Genomic DNA, 26082 nt, shown 5'->3' on the forward strand with positions numbered 1-26082 from the left:
GATCCCCTGTTTGTCGGCCACTTTGCAGTGCCCACTGCTGGGTTCTGTTGATGCTAGGACATCCAGAGGTAGGCTGGCTGCTCTTGAGGTTGGTGTTTTCGCCCAGCTGTGCATTATGGCTGCTGGTGGGGTTCTTTCACTTGTGATGGCTGCCAGCTAACTTCCCTCTGAGGGGACAAGCAGCCTGTGTCCCCCACCTCTGCCAATAAACACCAGCCCTATGAAATCATGGACACATGAAGCCAGGACACAGGGGGCTGAGATACAGTTTAATACTCTCTGCCTCTTTTCCAATGGTAAGGAACAAATCTTCTCAAGACATATGGCAGGGTAAAATTGACTTCTGGATTTTCAGTCACAGTCCCATGCCCTGGCCTGCTCATATTACTATTGAACATGGATATGGTAAAAGTGTGTATCCTTGAAATAGTTCTCATCCAAAATCATTTTCCTTCCAGATCCTAAGACTTAGAGCATGAGTCTTGATTGTAAAATTTGAACATCATTTGTTTTTCAGAAATCTTGGTGCCTGATAATTTGCTGGCAGAAATAGTCATGTTTGTGAGAGCAAGAATAATGAAATAAAAATATGAATTATCTCCAAGATTTGGCTTTGTCTTCATAATTCATGATAGAACCTTCCTGAAGATGACTTTTTATACATCTCTGCTGTTTACAACAGTGCTTGGAAGAAGAGTTATTGTAATAGCAATGTGTATAATTAGGCACTGTGAAATATCTACCACTAATTGCTACACTTCTGATGAAGAAGATTGTTAATTGGAATTGCATATGTTTTGAGTAGCTCATTTCTAGAGATGACATAGGACAGATTTTGTAATTCCTTCTGGAACCAGAACCAGTCATGTTATCTGATTAATCTACACCCCTTTCCATTTCAGTCACAAAAACAATTACTTAATCTGAACCATTTTAATGGTTTGAAGTTTTGTGAATTGCATAACTGGTCACAACAAAATGTTGCTTTCTTTAATTATATATGGAAGGTCTCTAAACAGTAAATTTCATAGCACGAATAACAAACTGAGCAAGAGAGCGAATGTAGTTAGAATACTGAATTGCTTCAAAAATATGACCATCAACACATTTTTAAATAGGTTCAGTATGACTTTGACAATCAGTTAGCATTGCAATTTGTGGATTAGTGAGTGTAGACTGCATTACTATCCAAACTAATCCAGCATCAAAATTTCTCATATGTTACCTTTAAAGGACAGGTTTAGCAACCAGAAGCACTGCAATGCTGCCATAAAAACCAGGACTGTAATCTGCAGCATTTTTGTATTTTAAATGGAGCACAATTTCAGCAAATATGTCACACACCAGATAGTAATCATTGCCTTGGATGTTACCCCGACCTCCAAAATATAATGAAAATGCAATAATCAAATTAAGGTTTGTTTTCAGTTTGTGCAAAATTTAGTAATAATGAAAAAATTGCATTATTTACACAACAGGCTTTTGTTCCCTGGTGACATCAGCATGGAGATAAAAAACAAAGGGCAGGTACTATATATAAAGAGTGCACGTCTATCTGACCAAGGTCACTACCAGTGCAGTGCTGTGAATACTGCAGGAAAAAGATTCAAAGAATTCAAGCTCCATGTTTATGGTAAGTGCAGCTTTTCTCAGATAACAAACGGGTTGTTGCTCTTGATTCACATGATAGTATCATGTGTCATAGTTAATTCTGGGGAATTTCTATCACTTCTTTCTATTCTCTACATTAGCTCACTGAACTGCAAGGTTGACATAATCAATTTTCTTTGCAACACTTCAGAGATAGATCACAGGAGTGTGGGAACCTAAATGTGGCTATCTAGCTGAATATTGCAATTCAAAAGAACCATGTTAAGTAGCCAGGATTTTGGCCAAATATCATCATTTCATGACATGCTCAGCTCTACATGCTTTGAAGGAAATCTGACATGATTATTTACAATAATTAATGTCCTATGATGTCACCTGCAGGAGATCAGGTGATTGTGCTTTAGCAGACTGAAGAAAACACAGTGACAAACCACTGTGTGTGTTCCGCTGTCACAATGGATTTATGTTTATGTAGCCTTTTCCTCTTGATGTTACAAAGACTCAGGCTACCATTGGGACAGTAAGTGCTGCATTGACATTTTCATTCTGATACTGTCTCCCATTTACTTGACTGTGAGGTGTTTCCACAAAAATTAAAAAATATTAATCCTGAAGGTAGTAAGGGAAAGGAGTTCACTGGCATGAATATAGGAACATTAAAACTAAACAAAGAACTGCAGATCCTGGAAATCTGAAACAAAAACAGAAATTTCTGGTGTAAAGGTGGACTTTCCGGGGCCTTCTTGCAGACGGTGGCATGTTCACGGCAGATGTGATGGAAATGGAGGAGCTGGGATGATGGGATGAAGTCCTTCCAGGAAGCAGGGTGTGAGGATGTATAATCAAGCTAACTGTGGGAGTCAGAGATAATGGGAACTGCAGATGCTGGAGATTCCAAGATAATAAAATGTGAGGCTGGATGAACACAGCAGGCCAAGCAGCATCTCAGGAGCACAAAAGCTGACGTTTCGGGCCTGGACCCTTCATCAGAGAGGGGGATGGGGGGAGGGAACTGGAATAAATAGGGAGAGAGGGGGAGGCGGACCGAAGATGGAGAGTAAAGAAGATAGGTGGAGAGGGTGTAGGTGGGGAGGTAGGGAGGGGATAGGTCAGTCCAGGGAAGACGGACAGGTCAAGGAGGTGGGATGAGGTTAGTAGGTAGCTGGGGGTGCGGCTTGGGGTGGGAGGAAGGGATGGGTGAGAGGAAGAACCGGTTAGGGAGGCAGAGACAGGTTGGACTGGTTTTGGGATGCAGTGGGTGGGGGGGAAGAGCTGGGCTGGTTGTGTGGTGCAGTGGGGGGAGGGGATGAACTGGGCTGGTTTAGGGATGCAGTGGGGGAAGGGGAGATTTTGAAACTGGTGAAGTCCACATTGATACCATATGGCTGCAGGGTTCCCAGGCGGAATATGAGTTGCTGTTCCTGCAACCTTCGGGTGGCATCATTGTGGCAGTGCAGGAGGCCCATGATGGACATGTCATCAAGAGAATGGGAGGGGGAGTGGAAATGGTTTGCGACTGGGAGGTGCAGTTGTTTGTTGCGAACTGAGCGGAGGTGTTCTGCAAAGCGGTCCCCAAGCCTCCGCTTGGTTTCCCCAATGTAGAGAAAGCCGCACCGGGTACAGTGGATGCAGTATATCACATTGGCAGATGTGCAGGTGAACCTCTGCTTAATGTGGAATGTCATCTTGGGGCCTGGGATGGGGGTGAGGGAGGAGGTGTGGGGACAAGTGTAGCATTTCCTGCGGTTGCAGGGGAAGGTGCCGGGTGTGGTGGGGTTGGAGGGCAGTGTGGAGCGAACAAGGGAGTCACGGAGAGAGTGGTCTCTCCGGAAAGCAGACAGGGGTGGGGATGGAAAAATGTCTTGGGTGGTGGGGTCGGATTGTAAATGGCGGAAGTGTCGGAGGATAATGCGTTGTATCCGGAGGTTGGTAGGGTGGTGTGTGAGAACGAGGGGGATCCTCTTGGGGCGGTTGTGGCGGGGGCGGGGTGTGAGGGATGTGAGGGATGGAACCATCCCCTATTCCCAATTCCTCCGCCTCCGCCGCATCTGCTCCCACGATAAGACATTCCACTCCCGCACATCCCAGATGTCCAAGTTCTTTAAGGACCGCAACTTCCCCCCCACGGTGATTGAGAACGCCCTTGACCGCGTCTCCCGCATTTCCCGCGACTCATCCCTCACACCCCGCCCCCGCCACAACCGCCCCAAGAGGATCCCCCTCGTTCTCACACACCACCCTACCAACCTCCGGATACAACGCATTATCCTCCGACACTTCCGCCATTTACAATCCGACCCCACCACCCAAGACATTTTTCCATCCCCACCCCTGTCTGCTTTCCGGAGAGACCACTCTCTCCGTGACTCCCTTGTTCGCTCCACACTGCCCTCCAACCCCACCACACCCGGCACCTTCCCCTGCAACCGCAGGAAATGCTACACTTGTCCCCACACCTCCTCCCTCACCCCCATCCCAGGCCCCAAGATGACATTCCACATTAAGCAGAGGTTCACCTGCACATCTGCCAATGTGATATACTGCATCCACTGTACCCGGTGCGGCTTTCTCTACATTGGGGAAACCAAGCGGAGGCTTGGGGACCGCTTTGCAGAACACCTCCGCTCAGTTCGCAACAAACAACTGCACCTCCCAGTCGCAAACCATTTCCACTCCCCCTCCCATTCTCTTGATGACATGTCCATCATGGGCCTCCTGCACTGCCACAATGATGCCACCCGAAGGTTGCAGGAACAGCAACTCATATTCCGCCTGGGAACCCTGCAGCCATATGGTATCAATGTGGACTTCACCAGTTTCAAAATCTCCCCTTCCCCCACTGCATCCCTAAACCAGCCCAGTTCATCCCCTCCCCCCACTGCACCACACAACCAGCCCAGCTCTTCCCCCCCACCCACTGCATCCCAAAACCAGTCCAACCTGTCTCTGCCTCCCTAACCGGTTCTTCCTCTCACCCATCCCTTCCTCCCACCCCAAGCCGCACCCCCAGCTACCTACTAACCTCATCCCACCTCCTTGACCTGTCCGTCTTCCCTGGACTGACCTATCCCCTCCCTACCTCCCCACCTACACCCTCTCCACCTATCTTCTTTACTCTCCATCTTCGGTCCGCCTCCCCCTCTCTCCCTATTTATTCCAGTTCCCTCCCCCCATCCCCCTCTCTGATGAAGGGTCCAGGCCCGAAACGTCAGCTTTTGTGCTCCTGAGATGCTGCTTGGCCTGCTGTGTTCATCCAGCCTCACATTTTATTAACTGTGGGAGTCAGTGGGTTCGTAATGGAAACCGTTGCATCTGTTCTGATTATGCCACCTTCTGCAGGGAGACCTCAGAAGTATCCAACTTCAGTCTCAACCAAGGATTCCAGCTACTGTGGTCGACTCTCTGGTTGGGTCCTCCTCCATTCCCAACACCACCTCACACTCCCCATGGCACCTTTCCCTGCAATTGCAGTAGGTGTAACACCTGTCCATTTACTTCCTCCTTCCTTACCATTCAAGGCGCCAGATATACATCCCAGGTGAAGCAGTGATTTACCTGTACTTCATTCAATCTAGTTTACTGTATTTACTGTTCACAATGTGGTCTCCTCTGTCTGCAAGAATGACATCAGGCTTCAAGCACGGCAACATTTCTGTTGTAGGTCTGCTGCAGAGCTCCAGTGAACCCCAATGCAAGCTCAAAGAACAACATGTCATTTTCCACTTGGGGACCCTGAAGCCTCTAGGCCTCAACATCAAGTTCACAACGAAGAACAGTACAATACAAGATCAGGCCCTTTGGCCCACCAAAACTGTGCCAAAACATGATGCCTTTTTAAACTTAAAAACCTTCTGTCTCTGTGTGGTCACTATGCCTGTATTCCCTGCCAATTCCTATATCTGTCAAGATGCCTGTTAAATGTGGCTATAATATCTAGTTCCAACACTTCCTCTGGCAGTGCATTCTGGGAACTTACCACCCTCTGTGTAAAAAAAAAACTTCCTCTCGCATTTCCTTTAAACATACCTCCTTTTTGTCTTAAATCTACATTCCTAGTAATTGACATTTTCATCCTGGGAGAAAGACTCTGACTATCTATTCTATCTGTGCCTCTCATAGTTTTGTAAACTTCTATCAGGTGACTGCCTCATCCTTTGATGTTCAAGTGAAACAAACCAAGTTTGTCCAGTCACACTTCATGACCCATACTCTCCAAATCAGGCAATATGCTGGTAAACTGTTTCTCTACCCTTTCCAAAGCCTCCTCATCTTCCTTGGAGTGTGATGACCAGAAAAGTACACATCATTCCAAATGTGGCCTAACTAAAGCTATTTACAGCTGCAATGTGATTTGCCAATTTTTATACTCCACTCCTGGGGCAGCACGGTGGTTCAGTGGTTAGCACTGCAGCCTAACAGCACCAGGGACCAGGGTTTGATTCCAACCTCGGGCGACTGTCTGTGTGGAGTTTGCACATTCTCTGTGTGGGTTTCCTCCGGGTGCTCCGGTTCCCTCCCACAGTCCAAAGATGTGCTGGATAGGTGGATTGGCCATGCTAAATTGCCCGTAGTGTTCAGTGGTGTGTAGATTAGGGGGATGGGTCTGAGTGGGATCTTTCAAGGGGCGGTGTGGACTTGTTGGGCCGAAGAGCCTGTTTCCACACTGTAGGGAATCTAATCTAATAACACCCTGACTAATAAAGGCATACATGCCATATGCCGCCTTGACCAACTTATCCACTTGTGTTGCCACTTTGAGGGAACTGTAGATCTGTATGCTAAGATTCCTCTTTATGTTGATGCTGTTGAGGGTTCACCCATTTACTGTGTACTTCCCCTCCCTGCGTTAGATCTTCCAAAATACATCATCTCACATTTGTGTAGACTAAACTCTATTTGCCATTTCTTTGCCCAAGCCTTCAGCCTATCTCTATCCTGCTATATTCTCTGGCAATCCCTCTCACCATCCACAGCTACCCCAATCTTTGTCATCCACAAACTTGCTAATCAGGCCAACTACATTCTACTTGAAATTGTATGAATTTTATAGTGGTACCTGAAATGACATCTGCGAAACACCAGATCTCCAGTCAGAAATACACCCTTCCACTGCTACTCTGTTCTTATGACTAAGCCAATTCTGTAATCTGCTTACCAGCTCATCATAGATCTAATGTTACTTCACCATCTTTTGAATGGGATGTGTTGTTGCAGTTATACAGGGCCATGATGAGACCGCACCTGGAATATTGTGTGCATCTTTTTCAGAGGAAAGAAGTTGTTGCTCTTGAGGGACTGCAGTGAAGGTTTATCAGGCTGATTCTGGGGTTGGCAGGTCTGACATATGAGAAGAGATTGACGAGGTTAGGATTGTTTTTGCTAGAGTTCAGACGATTTACGGGCGATCTCATAGACACTAATAAAATTCTACCAGGAGCAGACGGGGTAGATGCAGGGATGATGTTCCTAATGGTGGGTGTGTCCAGAACCAGGCATCACAGGGTTGACAATTTAGGATGGCGATGAGGAGACATTTCTTTACCCAAAGAGTGTTCAGCCTGTGGAATTCGTTACCACAGGAAATAGTTGATGCCAAAACATTGAATATATTGAAGAGGCAACTAGATTATAGCACTTGGGGCAAACGGGATCAAAAGTTATGAAGAGAAAGCTGGATTAGGCTATTGAGTTGGATGATCAGCCATGATCATGAAGAATGCTGCCTCCTGCTCCTATCTTCTATATTTCTGCGTTTCAAACATCCTGCCATGAGGGACCTTGCGAAAGGACCTTTGCAGCCAATATGTTCTGGTGTACTCTCATGACTCATCTTTGTCACTTCCTCAAACAAACTCAATTAAGTTTTTGAGACATGATCTTCCCTGCACATAATGCAATAAGTCCATATTTTTCAAAATGTGAGTGAATCCTATTCCCAAGAATCTTCTCTACAAATGTCTCTACAATTTGACATAAGGCTCATCAGCCTGTGATTTCCAGAAATATCCTAGTTGCCCTTTTTAAACAAAGGAATAACGTTGGCTTTTCTCCAGTCCTCTGGGACCTCTCCTGTTACCAAAGAGGATGCAAAGATTCTGTTCAAGGCTCCTGCAATTTCCTCACTTGCCTCCCTCAGTATTTTGGGACAGATCCCATCTGGTTCTGGAGACTTGTTTAACTTAATGCATTTCAAAACACCCAACACCTTTTTCATATTTCCATGCCTTAGAATATCAATAAATCCCTTCCAAGACTCACCATCCAGCATGTCTTTGATAACAAAGTGTGGAACTCGATGAACACTGCGGGTCAAGCGGCATCTGAAGAGCACAAAAGCTGATCTTTCGGGCCTAGACCCTTTATCAGAAAAGGGGGATGGGGAGAGGATTCTGAAGTAAATAGGGGGAGGTGTGGGGAGGTGGACCAAAGATGGATGAGGAGTAGATAGGTGGAGAGGAGATTATAGGTAGGGAGGGGATAGGTCAGTCCGGGGAGGACGGACAGGTCAAGGGGGCAGGATGAGGTTAGTAGGTAGGAAATGGAGATACAGCTTGAGGTGGGAGGAGGGGATAAGTGAGAGGAAGTTCAGGTTAGGGAGGCAGGGACGAGCTGGGCTGGTTTTGGGATGCAGTGGGGGGAGTGGAAATTTTGAAGCTTGTGAAATCCACATTGATACCATTGGGCTGCAGGGCTCCCAAGCGGAATATGAGTTGCTGTTCCTGCAACCTTCAGGTGGCGTCATTATGACACTGCAGGAGGCCCAGGATGAACATGTCATCTAAGGAATGAGAGGGGGAGTTGAAATGGTTCGCGACTGGGAGGTGCAGTTGTTGATTGCGAACCGAGCGTAGATGTTCTGCAAAGCAGTCCCTAAGCCTCCGCTTGGTTTCCCCAATGTAGAGGAAGCCACAACGGACACAGCGGATGCAGTATGCCACATTGGCTGATGTGCAGGTAAACATCTGTTTGATGTGGAAAGTCATCTTGAGGCCTGGGATGGGGGTGAGGGAGGAGGTGTGTCCTTCTCACACTCGTTGGTTTTTGGGAAGCCTGTAGTACAATCCCATAGAAGTGATTTCACTCTGATTCCATCTTTCCATGCTTTTTACACATCCCGCACCCAGTCCTGTTATGACATGGGTTACATTTAGCACAGTCACCATTCTTGTCTACTCCTAGGTGTATTATTACATTTTATAGGTTTGCTTTCAGTAAAGCTTACCCATTCTCTCCTACTCTTAACTCTTAATATCACTCACCTGCTCAGCTTTGCTCCCATCCTCGCCTACTATCCATATTGTCCATGTTTACCTGCCCCTTCTATATCTCTCTCTGTGTGCCAGTCCAACCTATCTGCTCACTTCACTCCTTCCTTTCCCCCACCTCCCCCAATATTGTCTTCAGTACAAATGCCACTTATTGCTAGCTGCTAACAATTGGGAACGTTGTCAGTTGCCACATGGCACCAGGTTAGAGTCTAACAGGTTTATGTGAAATCACAAGCTTTCAAAACACTGCACCTTCATCAGATGGAATGAAAAAAAGCATTTTCTACCCTAAACGTGTTAAAGAAGCCGTACCCTATAAATCCTGATCTATTCAGATAAGGAGGAACACGATGGACACCTAAAGATGCTGAAAGGCACGCTCATAAGAACGGGATGCGATGCTCAACTCGTCGATCGTGAGTTCCGACCTGCAACAGTGCAATGACCTCCTCAGAAGGCAGACACAGGATATGACTGATATGGTACCCTGCATTGTCCAGTACTTCCCCAGAATGGAGAAATTACGCCATGTTCTTCATAGCCTTCAACATGTCATCAATGACAATGAGTGCCTCGTCAAGATCATCCATAAGCCCCACCTCACCTTCAAACAACTGCTAAACCTTTAACAGACCATTGTTTGCAGCTAACTACCCAGCCTTCAGGACAACATTGACCACAACACCACACAATTCTACCACAGCAGCTTCCTCAAGACATGTCAGATCATTGACATGAATACAACCATTACACATGCAAACACCGCCCACCGTGTACACAACAGATACTCACGTGACTCAGCCAATGTTGTCTACCTCACATGGTGTAGGCAAGGATGCTCCAAGGCAAGTTATATTGGTGAGACCATACAGACACTATAACAGTGGATGAATGGACACTGCATAACAAGGAATGTTCCCTCTAGAGAACACTTCAGCAGTCAAGGACATTCAGCCTTCGATCTTTGGGTAAGTGTCCTCCAAGGCAGTGTTCAAGATACACAAAAATGCTGAATCACTGAGCAGAAACTGATAGCTAAGCTCCGTACCCATGAAGATGGCCTCAAATATGACCTTGGATTCATATTGTGTTATATGTAAACGTACCATACTGTTCTGTGTTTGTCAATTCTTCTTTACTGTCCTGTTTTGACACCACCACCTTGATTACTTATGATGTTTCTACCTAAGTTAGCTTGAACAGTTTTGGATGACTTGTCACTTAGGTTATACCTTCAGCATGCGACTCTTATACCTATCATGTTATTCAAGCCATTTGGTTTATCTCCAGTGCCACCTTATTTTCAATTCTTCTGTAATTATCTTTTTGCCTCGATTAATCGGATTTTTGGTCATCCCTTCACCTACTATTCAGCTGTTGACACTTTACTCACACTGTCTGACACTTTTGATCACCTGCAGAGATTTAATATTCAACATATCGACACTCCACTCCCACCACATGTATGATCTTCTGCTCACTCTGCCCATTGATGTCTCTTCCTATAAATTCTGTGTCCGTGTGCTTTTCTTCACTTCACCTGACCAAGGGGCAGTGCTAACAAAAGCTTGTGATTACAAATAAACCTGTTGGACTATAACCTGGTGTCACGTGACTTCTGACCTTGTGCGCTCACGTCCAAGGCTGGTACCTCCACGTTGTTGGAACATTGAGAACATTGGTCAGGGGAGCAAAGAAAGACCTTGTGGGGAAAGAAACAGCACTGCAGTAGAAGCAAAATGTAGTAGTAAGAAGAAAATTCGGCAGCACATTAGTAAGACTGCAGCCAGGTAAATTGTGGAAGTTATAGACAATATAGTATTAGGTTTAAACTTTACATTAAACACATGATATAAAGCTTTCTATCTATCTATTCTAAAGCGTCTCTGTAATTTTCACAGGGTTAGAGTAGGTAACATGGAAACTCTTCTCGCAAGGATAACCTAAATAAAATCAATGACTTAGATAAAAATCAGTAATCCGAGAAAAGCTAAGCTAACACAATTGAAATTACAGTGATAGATATACTAACCTCCAAAGGCTGAGACTGACTAATGGATTTCTCAGAAGCTGTTGAATATTGTGAAGAGCAAATGGGTACATAGCACTGGATAGAGGCAAATATGGTACAGATATTCAAAAATGGTGAAATAAAAGAGGTAGGCACCTACCTTGACAGATTCATTACCAACACTAGCATTCCATGTCAACTTAGAGAATTGGATGCTAGGTGTAAGTTTGAAGGTTATCTCTTATAAAATGTCATAATAAAAAGCAATGAACAGGAATTCAGTAGAAGCCCCTCGACTGTTTTGAGAAATTTTTAACGTAAGGAGACGGCGGGGAATTATGGAATGATGTGCCTTTAGTTTCTAATCTTGAAGGTCAATACAAAAGGCTATTAAATAAATTCTAAGCTCTGGAATATCAATGTAAACATTGTGAACTGTTACAAAATCTGATGAGAGAAGTTAGGTCAGAGTGGGGGAAAATATTGAGAATGAGGAAATGTAGGTTCAAACTAATAAAACATAATCACTGAACTAGTATCAGGGACTTGATTTTCACAGAGCAAATAATATGTGAGATAGTAGAATGGTTGAGGCAAAATCCTGGAAGTTTTTTAAAGACCCAATTGGAAAAACATCATTTCTTGTGCAGATTTACAACTGCTTCTTAAATTAGTAAAATTGTACTACTTTAGCTACAAATGATCGATGCAAAGGGAGAATGGCAAAATCGCAGTGTAACTGAACTAGTAATTCATTAGTGCAAGGTAATGGGTTCATATCCCACAAAAGACTTCTGGTGCAATTAAAATTTGTAAAATTTGGAATGTAAAGGTAGTCTCAGTCCAGTTACCATGAAACTATCACTGTTTGCTATAGAATTATTACAGAAATCCATCAGCATTAGTACTTTTCTTTAGGGAAGGAAATCTTCATGAGTCTCCAAACCCACAGCAAATTTGTTGACTCTTAAATTAAATGGCGAAGCAACTGAAATAAAAACCAAAAGAACTGTGGATGTGATAAGTCAGGAACTGAAAAAAAAAAGCTCAGCTGATCCGACAGCATCTGTGAAGAAAAATCAGAGTAAATATTTTGGGTCCGGTGGCCTTTCCACAGAACTGGCAAGCTATTCAGTTCAAGACCAATAATGGATAGGTAACCAATGTTGGCCATCCCAGCAAAGCTCACCATCCCATGAAAGAACAAGTTGAAAAAAAAGTTGTTATTGTTGCTGCAAATGACTGTGCAGGCATGTAGCAAAGTGCAGGTACCAAAGAACAGGATCAATCAAATAAGTGTTTGTCAAATATTGTAAATTAATTCAGATCCTGGGATTGCGATTTGTTCACTGCCTCAGTCCAAACACACTGCAGTTTGGACCCCTCACTTCTGCACAGCAATACATTCCATCACTGTGAATGACATGGGAAGCAGGAGAGTAGGGTGTCATGTGAAGCTATAAATGGCAAAGGTTCCTCTAGCATCAGTGGCACTGCATATGCGCATATGGCTGGAGTTGAGGCTGTCTTCTGACTCCAGACACACATCAGTAATGGTAGCAGTGATAATAAAATGTGAGGCTGGATGAGCACAGCAGGCCAAGCAGCATCTCAGGAGCACAAAAGCTGACGTTTCGGGCCTAGACCCTTCATCAGAGAGGGGGATGGGGAGAGGGAACTGGAATAAATAGGGAGAGAGGGGGAGGCGGACCGAAGATGGAGAGTAAAGAAGACGGGTGGAGAGGAGAGTAAAGGTGGGGAGGTAGGGAGGGGATGGGTCAGTCCAGGGAAGACGGACAGGTCAAGGCTGCTAACTTCCTTCAACCAGTGTGTTTACAGGAAATGCACCAATTTTAGAAGAAAAAAATCAAAGCTAGTGCAAGTGTACAGTCAAAACTAAATTGGTGTGACACATTGTAAAATTCAGGTTCTGTAAATCATTGAACCAATTAAAATATTTGTTTGGTCAGAATAATGTATAGACAGACCTCCCATGTATCCACAATTGCACCACAACAGGGAAGTAATTTAAGCTGTTTTTACATTGTGATAAAACACTACATGACTGGATTCTTATTCCTCAAATATTCATTAAGTAATCAAGTTGGAAGTTGTTTAATGGAGAACCCTTTAGTAAGTACAGGATGGGAACCGTCAAGGCTGGTCTTTCTGCCTGGAAGCCTTTGAGGCCCTTAAATGACTGCTTTGGATCTCATCCCGTCATGGCTGGTATTCAAACTATTGGGAGGTGGAGGCAACCCGTGGCTCAGTAGCAGCCCATCTCCAGAAGAGGGATCTGAAGACAGTCAGGGCGATGCACGGGTGAAGATCTCTGCATGTCTCTTAAAATGAACCCTTGTGCCCTGCCTTCCCTGACTGTCCTTGACCAGGTTGACTTACCTTCATTTCCTCCAAAGGGAATCTTCAGACTGGGCCGAGAGCAGTACTGTCAGTGGCTACAGCTGGTACTGTCAGTACTGGAGAGCTTTTAGCCTCTCCCAGGCAGGATATCCATACTGACCATAAAGACCCAGCACCAATTTGTAAATTGGCTTTGAATTCCTGAGGTAGGATTACCATCGGCCCACCACCCCAAGCAATAAACTCATCCCCCAAATGATTTTCTATTCTTTCATGAAAAGTAGTTGCTGGTTGCCAGCATTTATTGCTCATTTGTAATCACCGTTTGTAAAGTAGCGGTGACCTCTGTTCTTGAACTGTTGCAGTTTATGTGTACAGACAAACACTGTGCTGTTGGGAAGTGAAGCCCAGATCTTTGATTTACTGATAGCAAAGTGACAGTGATGTAGTTGCACATCAGGATGGTGTGCGGGTTGAACAGGAACTCATAGATGGCGGTGTTCCCATGCATCTGGTGGTTTTGTCTTTCTGGGTAATAGAGACCCAAAGTTTTGAAGATGCTGTTGAAGGAACCTTGATGGATCCTACTGCAGTAAGTCTTGGAGATAGTACATACTGCTGCCACTGTGTATTGGTGGTGGAAGGAGTAAAATTTTAAGCTGATGGTTTGGGTGCAAATCAAGTGGGCAGCTTTGTCCTGGAAGTTGTCAAGGTTCATGAGTGTTGTTGGAGCTCATCCAGGCATCTGGGGGGGTATCCATTACACTCTGACCTATGCATTGTAGGTGGTGGATAAACATTGGGCATTTGAGAGGTGAGTTATTTGCTGCAGGGGTCCCAGATGTTGGACTTATTTTATGGTCAATGGTGACGTCTAGGATGTTGTTAGCAGGGGATTCAGTGATGGTAATGCCATTGAATGCTGAGGGGAAATGATTAGATTCTCACTTGTTGACAATGGTTATTGCCTACCACTGGTATGGCACAAATATTACTTTCCACTGAACCCAAATCTGGATGCTGTCCATGTTTTGTTGCATTTGAACATGGACCTCTTCAGTATCTGAGCAGCTTATCAGTGAACAACCCCGCTTTGGATAAAAGGAAATAAGGAACTGCAGTCTTGAAGACAGAGAAAAAAATGATTATTCAGATGTACTCATTCCACAATTCGTCAACTTTATTCTCGTCTAATCTATAATGAATCATTGGGGATCAGTTAGTTTAATTAAGACCATAAGACCATAAGACATAGGAATGGAAGTAAGGCCATTCAGCCCATCAAGTCCACTCCACCATTTAAATCATGGCTGATGGGCATTTCAACTCCACTTCCCTGCACTCTCCCCGTATTGGCTGGATAGTTGGTTTGTGATGCAGAATGATGCCAACAGTGAGAGTTCAATTCCTTCACTTGCTGAGTTTACCCTGAAGTCCTTCTCACCTGTCCCCTTGCCTGAGGCACAATGACTCTCCGATTAAGCCACCATCATGTCTCTCTCTGATGAGAATGCAGCCCTATGGCCTGTTAAGACTATGGCAGCTTTACCTTGTACTGGAATTCCTCTTTTGTTGATGTACTTGTAAAGATTGGAATTTACAAATACTTTTTAATAGAGCTAAGATACAAGTTTATATGATTAAATTTGTTTGAAAGTTTGCAAAAGCTTGATGTTCAACTGTCATCAGGTAAATATTGGTATGAGGGAAATTTTGCAAGTTGGAAAAATGCCTTCCAATCAGTGGGGAAAAAAAGGATTAAAATGTGAAGGGTAGTCTCTGTAAATGGAAGCAGGCCCCCTCATGCAAAGGTCAACATCAATTCCCTTCTGACCAAGTGCTATTCATGATACAGAAAAGGTGAAAAAAGGTAATGATTTAATTAAGGAAACTAATAGTATGTGTAGGAAGACTAACATCTGTTATTCTTAGAGAAAGCTGGATTCTTGCACTTCAGCAAGAAGGAAACCAGATGTTGCTTATCAAGAATTATAGTCACAATATAGATTAACCAAACATCAGATGTAAAAAAGCTGGATAAATTTACAACATGCTGACTGACAAAAACAAAAATGCTTTAGATCATTGTGCCCCTTGGATATCAGAGACTAAGTCCAATGAGTGCTTGAAAATTAATGTTTAACTACAATATCGTGCTCAGCAGCTGTGAAGCCCTCTTTAATTGTTTAATTTCTCATTGTGGATTACATACTTGAAAGTAATAATTTTGATAAGACCTAACAGAGAAAAAAATTGATCCTTTGAGAAATTGAATATCATTTGTCTCTTGAGCCTGACACACGACTGATATTTCTTTGTCTAAATGTGGTGTGGCATAGGCATATTTATGTGTACGACTGCCAATCACAGCAGTCCAATACTCAGCTATATGACCCACTTGGCAAAAGTATTGGACAAGTAATTTTAAAAAGTGAGAAATCCTCAGCAAATCATTTAAATTTGCTGTTGTGTGTAAATTAAATATCAATGGATGTGATCTGTGTCTTCCCAAGATGAAAAATGACCATGCGTTGCATTCCATTGCAATCCCAAATATGTTCGTGTTTTCTTGATTTTGTATCCAAGCAAAAGATTGCTATTGTACAAACATGATAAAGCATAGTGAAATAATATGTGAACAATAGAGATATGCCTGCAAGTGTATCTGTACAGCAAACCAAGGACTCTTGATAGTCGCTGGCATCTACTTTCTCAAATATGGGATAAAAATATTAAATGCCAGGAAACCTACAAGTAATTGCAAGGCTACAGCATAAAAAATGTATTTAAAATGGAAAATACAATGGGGGAAATGCCTGAAGAATACAGTGAGACAGAGAAAATTGCAACGTTGAATTAGATATATTCTTAAAAATAAAATATTTTCAGGGCAATGGAAAAGAATAATGGATTGGAACTAGTTGTCCTTTCACAGAATTGAAAGAGTTCAAGGATTCTAAGATTTCTCTTAAGATTCCATTCTGTATATTGTAGTTCTACCAACAGCCAGAGGCTCCTGTCACAGTTAACTGCAGCATGCCCCAACCTGCTACAATCTCTGATAACAAAGTGTGAAGCTGGATGAACACAGCAGGCCAAGCAGCATCTCAGGAGCACAAAAGCTGACGTTTCGGGCCTAGACCCTTCATCAGTGAGCCTGTTTGATGAAGGGTCTAGGCCCGAAACATCAGCTTTTGTGCTCCTGAGATGCTGCTTGACCTGCTGTGTTCATCCAGCTTCACACTTTGTTATCTTGGATTCTCCAGCATCTGCAGTTCCCATTATGTCTGCCACAATCTCTGCCCATTGACACTGCAGAGTAGAGATCATGGAATATTTCATAAATATATGCATGGCTGTGAGACTAGAATTCCCACAACAGACAAAATATCCTAGCTCTGCAAAATTTATACATCTGAGCTAATACAGCTAACACATGCATTGTTTATATCTGTTATTTTGTTAGATTATATACCGATGACATTTTGTTGTTTAAGAATATTGAAATATCAGATTAAAATACAATGCTGGTAATCTGAAAAAAGACTGACCATTTGGAAATAATGAGTGGGTTATTGGTACCTTTAACATTTCAAATAGGATCTTTCATCAGAATTTATTTGTGAACATTTCGACTATTTTCAGTTTTTATTCCTCATTTAAGTCAAATCAATTTTAAAAATGAATGGAATATATGAAGGATTTGTATACAACTGGATTGTCTAAGATACAGTAGCTGATTGATGAAATACATCCTACTTTCAGGGAGCCTTTCCCAAAGTTATTACAAATTGGACAGCTATTGTTGTTTTACTTAGTGGAAAATTGAACAACATGCAACTGAAATATCCCAGTAAACAATGTCAGTGGGTGGTAGCCATTACTATTAACGCACATTTTCAAAATTAGTCCTGATAGTTTCAGCTATCTCCTTATATTGGTTGTAAGTTAATCATTAGATTAACATCAATTAATACACTCTCAATTGCATTTCAAAGTTAAGGAAAAATCACTTCTTTGAAGTTTTGTATGAATTCAACTCGCTTATGTAGTTTGGGTTGATTTCATGTCAACAGAGTCTTGATGTTTGACTGATTAGGATATTTAGGTAGGCCAAATGTTAACATAGAACTGAATATCTTTTGACACAAAATCACTACGTTACAACCTACATTTTCATATCCGGACCTGGGTTACAATCAGGCCTAAAGAAGTGGACTGAAAATTTCCTCTCTTGTAGCTGCTGAGGGTCTAATTGCAATATGTTTTTATGTTCTGTCCCCAATTCCTAGTTGGTAGCAAGCTCTAGCTTAATATTTAGCATAACATTAAATACAATTGTACAGAAACTGGCATTGTACTGATGTTCTGAACAACAGTGCTTGTAGATCTAGCAATTGAAATTCCATTTTAATGGATTGCTACTCTGATATTAAGAACAATGTTTGTGTAATGGCAAGAAATCTTTGTCCAACATTTAAGAAAAACTTGTATTTAAACTTGTTTTATTACATCTTTCAAAGCAATAATAAGGCCTCGTAAGGAGATACTATTAACAACAGAGATAAATTATTAGACTGCTCTTGGAGTTGTTTGAGAGAAGAAAATCAAAAGAACTAATTGTTGATCTTAAAAGGTGCCATTCAATTTGTAACTTTAATTTGAACCTTGGGAACAGGCAGGTATGATCTAATATCTCATCCAACATATAGGTAATCTTAAAAGTACTCAATGCAGATGCAAGATTTAAAAATGTGAGAAGCGTTGTTTCCCCAATGCTCAATCATCTCTTTTAAATACAATGAACTGAAAAGATTTATCATTGTAGACCAATGCTGGTCATTGATGACTGAGCAGTTGGTTGTCATGTGACTTTATCTGTCATTATAATAACGATCTCATCACACTGTATGCTTCAGTTCATAATGATCTGGACCACACGGATCACAGGCACTAACAGCTGTTAACATTAGCTTAATTCTGTTGTTAGACTTTAGTTAACAATGTATGGAATTTGGCTCATTTAGTCAGTATCCAGTTCCTGCTACCTTACTCTGGGGCACTAAAGATAAATAGCTCTGCCTCACTTGTGATGAATCAACTCGGGAGATACAAGGAATTCAACTTGAGGCTTTCCTGTTCTTTGTGAATCAATACCATAACATGTGGTGTACTGACTGAGTTGTCAGCCCAGATCACCATATATGCTCAAATTTGTCTCCTGAGACTGGAAGTGTGGTTCCAGTCTCGAGCGATAAACTGACTCAGTAAGGTCTGATAATTTTAAATATAAGTAAAAGCTGGAATATGTCACTACCTTCTTTGAAACTGAAGGTGTATGATTCTATTGCTGGGTTGCTGCATAATCAGAAACTGTAGAGCATTTATTTCAATTTACCTCTTATTACATTGACACTGCTTTCTTCTCATTTTTCCAAAAGTCCCACCAAGTATCAAAGGTGGTAACATCACAACGAACCTGACAGTTTTGCTGAATCATGCTATGACCTTGGAATGTGAAGCTCGTGGCATTCCCCTGCCTGCTATAACATGGTACAAAGCTGATCGACCAATCATCTCTAGTCCCCACGCTATATATATTAACAGAGGGCAATTCCTTCAGATCCCCCAGGCCCATGTATCGGATACAGGCCAATATACTTGTCGTGTCACCAGCATTGCCGGAATTGCTGAAAAACACTATGTGTTGGATGTGTACGGTGAGAATTTGCCTTGTATATTTCTTTATCTTTTACCCTTCTCCTTCATTTTGTAAGCTTGTGTTTCCAGCCAGGCAAGCCAATAAATATTGATTCAATTTTGTTGCATCTCTTACGCAAAATATGTTGTTTTCTTGCAAATTTAGAAATAGATTAATATATTCGGTATCTGTACCCCCATTTCCAAGTGAGTTGAGGCATATTTCCCCCTAGAAATGTAGGAGAGAAGAGTTTAGATTTCACCACTTGTGATACCACTGATTGCAGTGTTGGACCAGTCTGATTTACAATGGGCAGTTTTTTTTTGCGGTACTCCTTAATCTACAATTCTGTGTTTTCAACTATTTGACATTATAATTTCACCGGTAGTGTAATTAAACACAGAAAGTGACAATGTGCAAAATTTTCTTGGGGTTTACAAAGATATTGAGGTTTTGACCATAGATGGCACAGAAATTGTACGTTGTTGTATTGATAAATTTATTGTTCAAGAAAATAAAAAATTCAATTGTAATAAATCAACAGTACAAACTATTTAAGGAATGTGTTGCATTTAAGTAACATTCACAGTTTTGAATATTGCTGCTCGGTGCTATCTTCTATTCCTCCTCACCCCCCATATTTTTCTTCCATTACTTCCTAAATGTAATGGACTCAGTTCCAATGTAGTTCCAATGGGTAATGGCTATCATGTAACAACTCAACAAAGTAGCTATTCTTTTTGTTTGGACCTATGAGCAACAGAAGAAGCCTCAGAGTGTGGGGTTGCCATGTTCTCACCTGACATGCTTACCCAGAATGAACAGAATTTTAATCTATGTAGTATCTGCCCCACTCTCAACACCATAAGAAACAGAATGGTGCTCATTTCATTGCTATTTTCAGGATCTCAAGCTCAAATAGGCAACTATATTTGCTGACAGAGATAGTAAGAACTGCTGATGCTGGAGTCAGAGATAACACAGTATGGAGCTGGAGGAGCACAGCAGGCCAAGCAGCATCAGAGGAGCAGGAAAGCTGACATTTCAGGTTGGGACCTTTCGTCAGAAAGAAGGAGGAGGATTCCGACCTGAAAGTCAACTTTCCTGCTCTCTGATGTTGCCTGGCCTGCTGTGCTCCCCTAGATCCACACTGTGTTATGTTTGCCGAAAAACAACAATAAGTGCAATTCAAACGTTATTGGCTGCAAACCATTTGGATCAATGGCAACATGGAAACAGCTATAAAAATGGTGCAAGTTCTTTTTTCTTTTAGGATGTGTCTGAGTGTCTCAAAGTAAATTGAATGCTTGAATTCCGGTCATATAGACCAATTTGTCTACTGTGCCAATTTGTAATCAGCAAATCAAATGAATGGCCAATCGTTTTTAGTTGAGGAATGAGTATTTGTAATGGCACTATGAGAACTCACGGTTCTCGTCAAGATAGTTCCCTTCCCAGGAACTATCTAAAAAGGAAATTTGGATAATTTTTACCTATGTCCATAGCCATTTTGCATGAAGGCTAATTAGAATATTCCAGCCAGTTTCAGTTTTATCAGCTGTTATCTTAGTATGGTGATTTATACTTGGTACAATGATTCCTATCTGAACCATTTGGGAACTAATACAATGGGTCAGATTTTTGGTAAGGTCATGATTAGACCCAACTTTCACTCTGGGGTGACAAGGTGGAATGAAATTGGACCCACTGAACTGTTATAAAGTGGGTTGCTTTCAAGGCCACCTTAATTCTTCTTGTCTGGCCATATACTCTGGAAGTGTTTCGGCTGTCTGACCCTCACTTTTGACAACCCCATTCCTCTAGGTCTCTCATAACCCTGTTTCACCACTATACTAAGTTAATATGCTCACATCAAATTTAGATAATCTTTTAATAACCTCTTTAAATGGCCGTTCAAATCGTGAACGTAGAATCAGCTACTGAGATAATGGTGCTTCTGAAACTCGGCCAACTGTTGACGATGAACAGTCCTTCATGAAATGTCAAAAAAAGCTCTGTCGACACTGTAGGACAAAATGGTAATTTACTTTGTAAATACACAAGATGGCTTGTCAACCAAAGCAATATCGCATAGGGACTTTTTTTGAAAAAACTCTTCGTCAGATTCAGCCTATTTTTTGATGTTAAAAGAGGAGAAAGTGTTTTTAAAATGCCAGTCCTGTTGGAAATAGAGATCTAGTCTAAGCATGCGCATCCTGCCCGCCATTTCATTCTAAAAGTCTATAGTATTAAAAGCGTATTTAAAGGGTATATTTATTCTAATGTCTAAATTTATTTTTCAGTTCCTCCTCACATTGAAGGGGGAGGTACCAATGGTCCTCTGCATAAGAAGGTCTCTGTCAGTAGCTCAGTGGCTCTGCAGTGTGATGCATCTGGTTATCCCCCTCCTGTTCTCACGTGGTTGAAGGATGGAGTACCTGTGAAACCTAATGATAACATCCGCCTCCTTCAGGGAGGCAGAAAGTTAGAAATCCTCAATGCATCTGTTCCTAATGCTGGTGGATACATTTGTGTGGCTAGCAGTATTTCTGGCGAAAGTAAAATAGAGTACACCATTGATGTTTTAGGTAAGGAGATAAAAGAATTTATGGACTAATTCTGCAGCCCCCATTCCTATCAAAATGCCACAATAAATGGGTCACTGATAGGAATTGAACTCTAGCCAGATACTAACTCTCTACAAGCATGAAAGTAGTCTTACCACTTACGATGAACATCTGTCTCATCATTGCTGGGAACCTTGATCACTTTAAAATGAATAATTTTGTTGGAAGGTTATGATTATGCTCAACCATCTTATTATATAATGGTGCTTTGATCTATCCTTCACTCAGTTAAAATTCTTCTAACAAACATTAATATTGGCGTATAAATTAAGAGAAACCTTTTTTCATTTGAATTTCCTTTAAGTGAACAATAAGACATCTCCACATCTGTGCAATAGCACTTAACCCATAGTCAATATCATTTAAACTGTGGACCAAATTTCTAATAAGAAAAACTTATTCTTTCACTCACCTTTTGAGGCTTATAATAGTAAATTGTGCAAATATTTGGCCTAATCAAATTCTTACTTACTATTCAAAGCGTATCTTGAACACAAACTGTTATGTTTTTACATTTACTCTTCTTTATAATCTGGATAGATTGATTGCAAAAAAAATCTCTGCGTTTTATGGATAAGAAAATATCAGCAGTTTAAATATTGAAATAGATACATAATATTAGCAGAGGTTAAAATGGATGGTAATACTTGTTTATAGAGCATATGGTTGGAATGAACAAATGTTGCAATATTTTGCTGCATTCAGCAGAATGTAGAAAGTATTTCAAAAATGAGTTTTAGTTGACTGGTTATTTTGTATAGCACTATCCATGTGATTTGGATGCAACAAAGCTCTTTTTTCTGCATTTTGTACAGTGCCACCAAATATAGAAGGAAATGATGCCACAGATACCACTGTAGTTGTCCACAATCCACTGGAACTCAAGTGTGACGCAAAAGGAACTCCTCCTCCAAATATCATGTAAGACTTCAGCAAGAGCAAGTAATACAAAAACAGACAGTAGGAGCTTCTTTAAATGTAGAAAAAGGAAGAGTGAGGCTGAAGTGAATGTAACCCCCTTAGAGATTGAGTTTGGGGAAATGGTAACAGGGAGCAGGGAATGGTAGAAGAGTTGAATAAATATTTTGCATTGGTATTCACAGTAGAGGACATTAATAGCATTCTAAAAATACTAAATAATCAAGCAGTAATTTATTGGGGGGAAATAAATACAACAGCAATTAGGTTAACAAGTACCAGGGAAACAAATGGGCCAATGTACTGAAATGACCCCTGGATATTGATGTGTGGAATTTCAAGATAGTATACCAAGTCGCTACGCGATGATGGGTGCACTGATAATAATGTTCCAAAAATCCTTAGATTATGCAAAAATCCCAAACAATTGGAAAACTACCAATGTAACACCCTTATTCAAAAAGTGATGTAAGACAGGAAACAGTAGGCCAATTAGCTTACTTTTTTTTATTCATTCACAGGATGAGGACGCTACTAGCTAGGCTAACATTCATTGGCCAGAGGGCAGTTTAGAGTCAACAACATTGCTGTGGGTCTGGAATCACATGTAAGACAGACCAGATAAGAATGGCAGTTTCCTTCCCTAAAGGATATTAATGAACCGGATGGGTTTTCCCTGATAATCAACAATGGAATCATGATCATCATTAGATTCTTAATTCCAGACTTTTCTGTTACTGAATTCAAATTCCACCATCTGCCCTAGTGGGATCTGAACCCACGTCTGAGAAATATGCTTGGGTCTCTGGATATTATGACTAGACAATCCTCTCCCCAATAATAGTCATTGGGAAAATGTTAGAGTCTATTATAAAGGATACAACAGCAGAGTGTATAGAAATGCATAACGCAATTGAACAGAATCAGCAAGGCCTCATGAAGGGGCTGTCAAAGTTGACAAATTTGTTACAATTCTTTTGGTGAGGTAAAAAGCAGGATAGATAGAGTGCAATCAGTAGAATATATTGTGTTTCCAAAATGTTTTGATAAGTTATTGGGTGTAAGGGGCTACTTAATAAGATATGAGCCCATGGAGTTGAGGTTGATATAATAGTATGGCTAGAGGATTAACTAACAAATAGAAGACAGACAGTGAAAATAACGGTGATGGGGGTGGTGCATTTCAGGATGGCAACCTGTTACAAGTGGAATGGAAATATATATATGTTGACATTGGAGGCAGTCCAAAGAACATTGACCAAATTGATCCTGGATATGGAGGGATTTTCTTATGAGAAGAGGTTGAGTATGTTGGGTCTGTACTCATTGAGGTATAGAAGAATGAGAGATGACCTTTTGGAAATGTACAAGATTCTGAGGAGGCGTGATAGGTAAATGTGGAGAGTTGTTTCCACCTGTGTGAGGGCCTAGGATCAGAGGGCATAATCTCAGTGTAAGGGGTTGCCCTTTTAAGACAGAAATGATGACTTTTTTTGTCTCTAATGGTAGTTAATCTGTGGAATTTGTTACCGCAGAGAGCTGACAAAACTGGGTTGTTCAGAATATTCAAGACTCAGCCAGATTTTTAATCAAGGAAATAAGGGGATGGGTAAAAGGCAGGAAAGTGGAACTGAGAATTATCAGATCGGTCATAATTTCAGTGAATGGTGTAGCAGACTCAAATGGTCTACTTCTGGTCTTCCGATCTTATTTGCAAATACTGGTATTACAAATTAGGCCGATAGTGATGGTGGTGATAGAAACCATAAGGGTAGAGTCTCACCATCAGAAAGTCAAATAGTGATAAAGACATCATCATCTTTTTGCTGTACTAAATATTTTTACATATTGGGTAAAAGTGGTCCTACTGGACCAAAGGGCTGCTCTCTCATTAGAGAGAGGTAACTGGTGACAGTTGGGGTCACCACACCTGAGGTGAGGCTGAGAAGGAGAGTCCTTCAGGATAACCTCGACTGGTACAGGAATTAAACCCATGCCATTGGCATCATTCTGTATTGCAAGCCAGCCATCCGAGCGAACTGACCCCCAAACACGTATTGGGTTCAGTTGTCATCAATAGAGATGGTGGTTGGAGGACTTACTGTACATCATCCACATTAGCTCCCAAGTTGGTAGGTGCAGAATCAAACAATAACAAGTTGGGTTGGGGTAGAGTGTTGGCATCCATCCTTCTTTCTATAGTGGGTGCAGGGGCCTGTTGATGAGCACTTAGAGGATGAACCGCTGCTTCATGATAACACAGGTACTTAACAACAAAATATGGTTTATTGTAAGATTAGCAATAAGTGCAAATTAAATTTGTCTTGGTGATAATGTCTAACTAGCCAATCAGGAGCAAGAAGTAATACATCTGTCCCATCAAAATCTAGAGATGAAGTCCTTAGTTCTCCACCCAGGACTATGTGACATTATCAGACCTAATTTGAAAAGACACATTTTGATCCTTGAGGGCAGTAGGGCTGCATTATAGCGGTTGGTGGTCATTTAACTGTTGATAGCTGCCACCTGATGCCTCAGATCATCGTAGAACCCCTACATTGTGGAAGCAGGCCATTCAACCCTTCGAATCTACACTGACCCTCCCAAACAGTCTCACCGTCCCTACCCTGCATTTCCTACCTAGCCTGACATCCCTGGACACTACAGTTAATTTAGCACAACCAATCCACCTAACCTGCACATCTTTGGACTGTGGGAGGAAATGGGAGTACCCAGAGGAAACCCACGCAGATACAGGGATAACATGAAAACTCCACACAGACAGTCACCTATGGGTGGAATCAAACCCAGGTCCCTAGTGCTGTGAGGCAACAGTGCTAACCACAGAGCCACTGTGCTGCCATCATGGAGGTGTTTGGCTGCTATAATCTACAATAGACACATGGGATTAAAGTTGTCATATTCTTAGCAAATTGCATTTCCAAAACATGTTCCTCAATAACCCAAACTCTTACCTGTGTCTCATATCTGCTGCTGAAAAATGAATCCTGACCCGTAAAGGCTGCAATGATGTTTCCAACAATGAAGCTTATGACTATCATACACCAATTCCACACAAATGAGAATACAGATGAGCAGTTTATGAAAACCGGAAAAGGCCACTGTCACATTTTTTCCAAAGGAAAATATTCTGAGGATATTTCAGACTGTTTCTAACAAAAGTTTCCTGGTTCCAATTTTTACAGGCTTTGTGTTGAAAATAAATTGCCCAGTTTACACTTTGGAATTCTGTAACCCAGAGACTTCAAATGCTGATTGAACGAGTTTTTTCAACATTGAGACTGATGGAGTTTTACTGACTAAAGGAATGGAAAGCATTGGGGATAGTGGGGATAAATGAAGTTGATGTAGAAGTTTGACCATGTTTATTCCTGGTGCTATTTCTTAGGTCCTTATATTTGTAGAAGTTCAGTCCTGATGAAAGTGTATATGCAAAAGTCAAAAGCAGGTAACAAATATTTTTTGAATGAGTTGTACAGTTATGTAGATTACAATTTTAAAGGTATTTTGCTATTACATGCACTGACAATAAATATTTGTACATTATATAGTTATTTCTTAAAA

The 26082-nt window shown here is 41.6% G+C and overlaps 1 protein-coding gene across 5 annotated transcripts in view; it reads left to right on the forward strand.

Annotated features, from left to right (window-relative positions):
• Positions 1-26082, forward strand: part of hmcn1 (hemicentin 1) — a 545704-nt gene that overhangs the window by 275993 nt on the left and 243629 nt on the right. For 4 of the 5 annotated variants that reach the window (XM_059647829.1, XM_059647834.1, XM_059647832.1 and 1 more), the window contains 4 exons: positions 1479-1633; positions 18693-18971; positions 21256-21540; positions 22395-22500. In XM_059647829.1, the coding sequence (XP_059503812.1) occupies positions 1479-1633; positions 18693-18971; positions 21256-21540; positions 22395-22500 (825 nt within the window). The remainder of the gene's footprint in view (positions 1-1478; positions 1634-18692; positions 18972-21255; positions 21541-22394; positions 22501-26082) is intronic. The other variant, XM_059647831.1, reaches the window with a different exon arrangement.

The sequence above is a fragment of the Stegostoma tigrinum genome, chromosome 8, assembly GCF_030684315.1.
Source record: "Stegostoma tigrinum isolate sSteTig4 chromosome 8, sSteTig4.hap1, whole genome shotgun sequence".
Taxonomy (NCBI): Eukaryota; Metazoa; Chordata; class Chondrichthyes; order Orectolobiformes; family Stegostomatidae; genus Stegostoma; species Stegostoma tigrinum.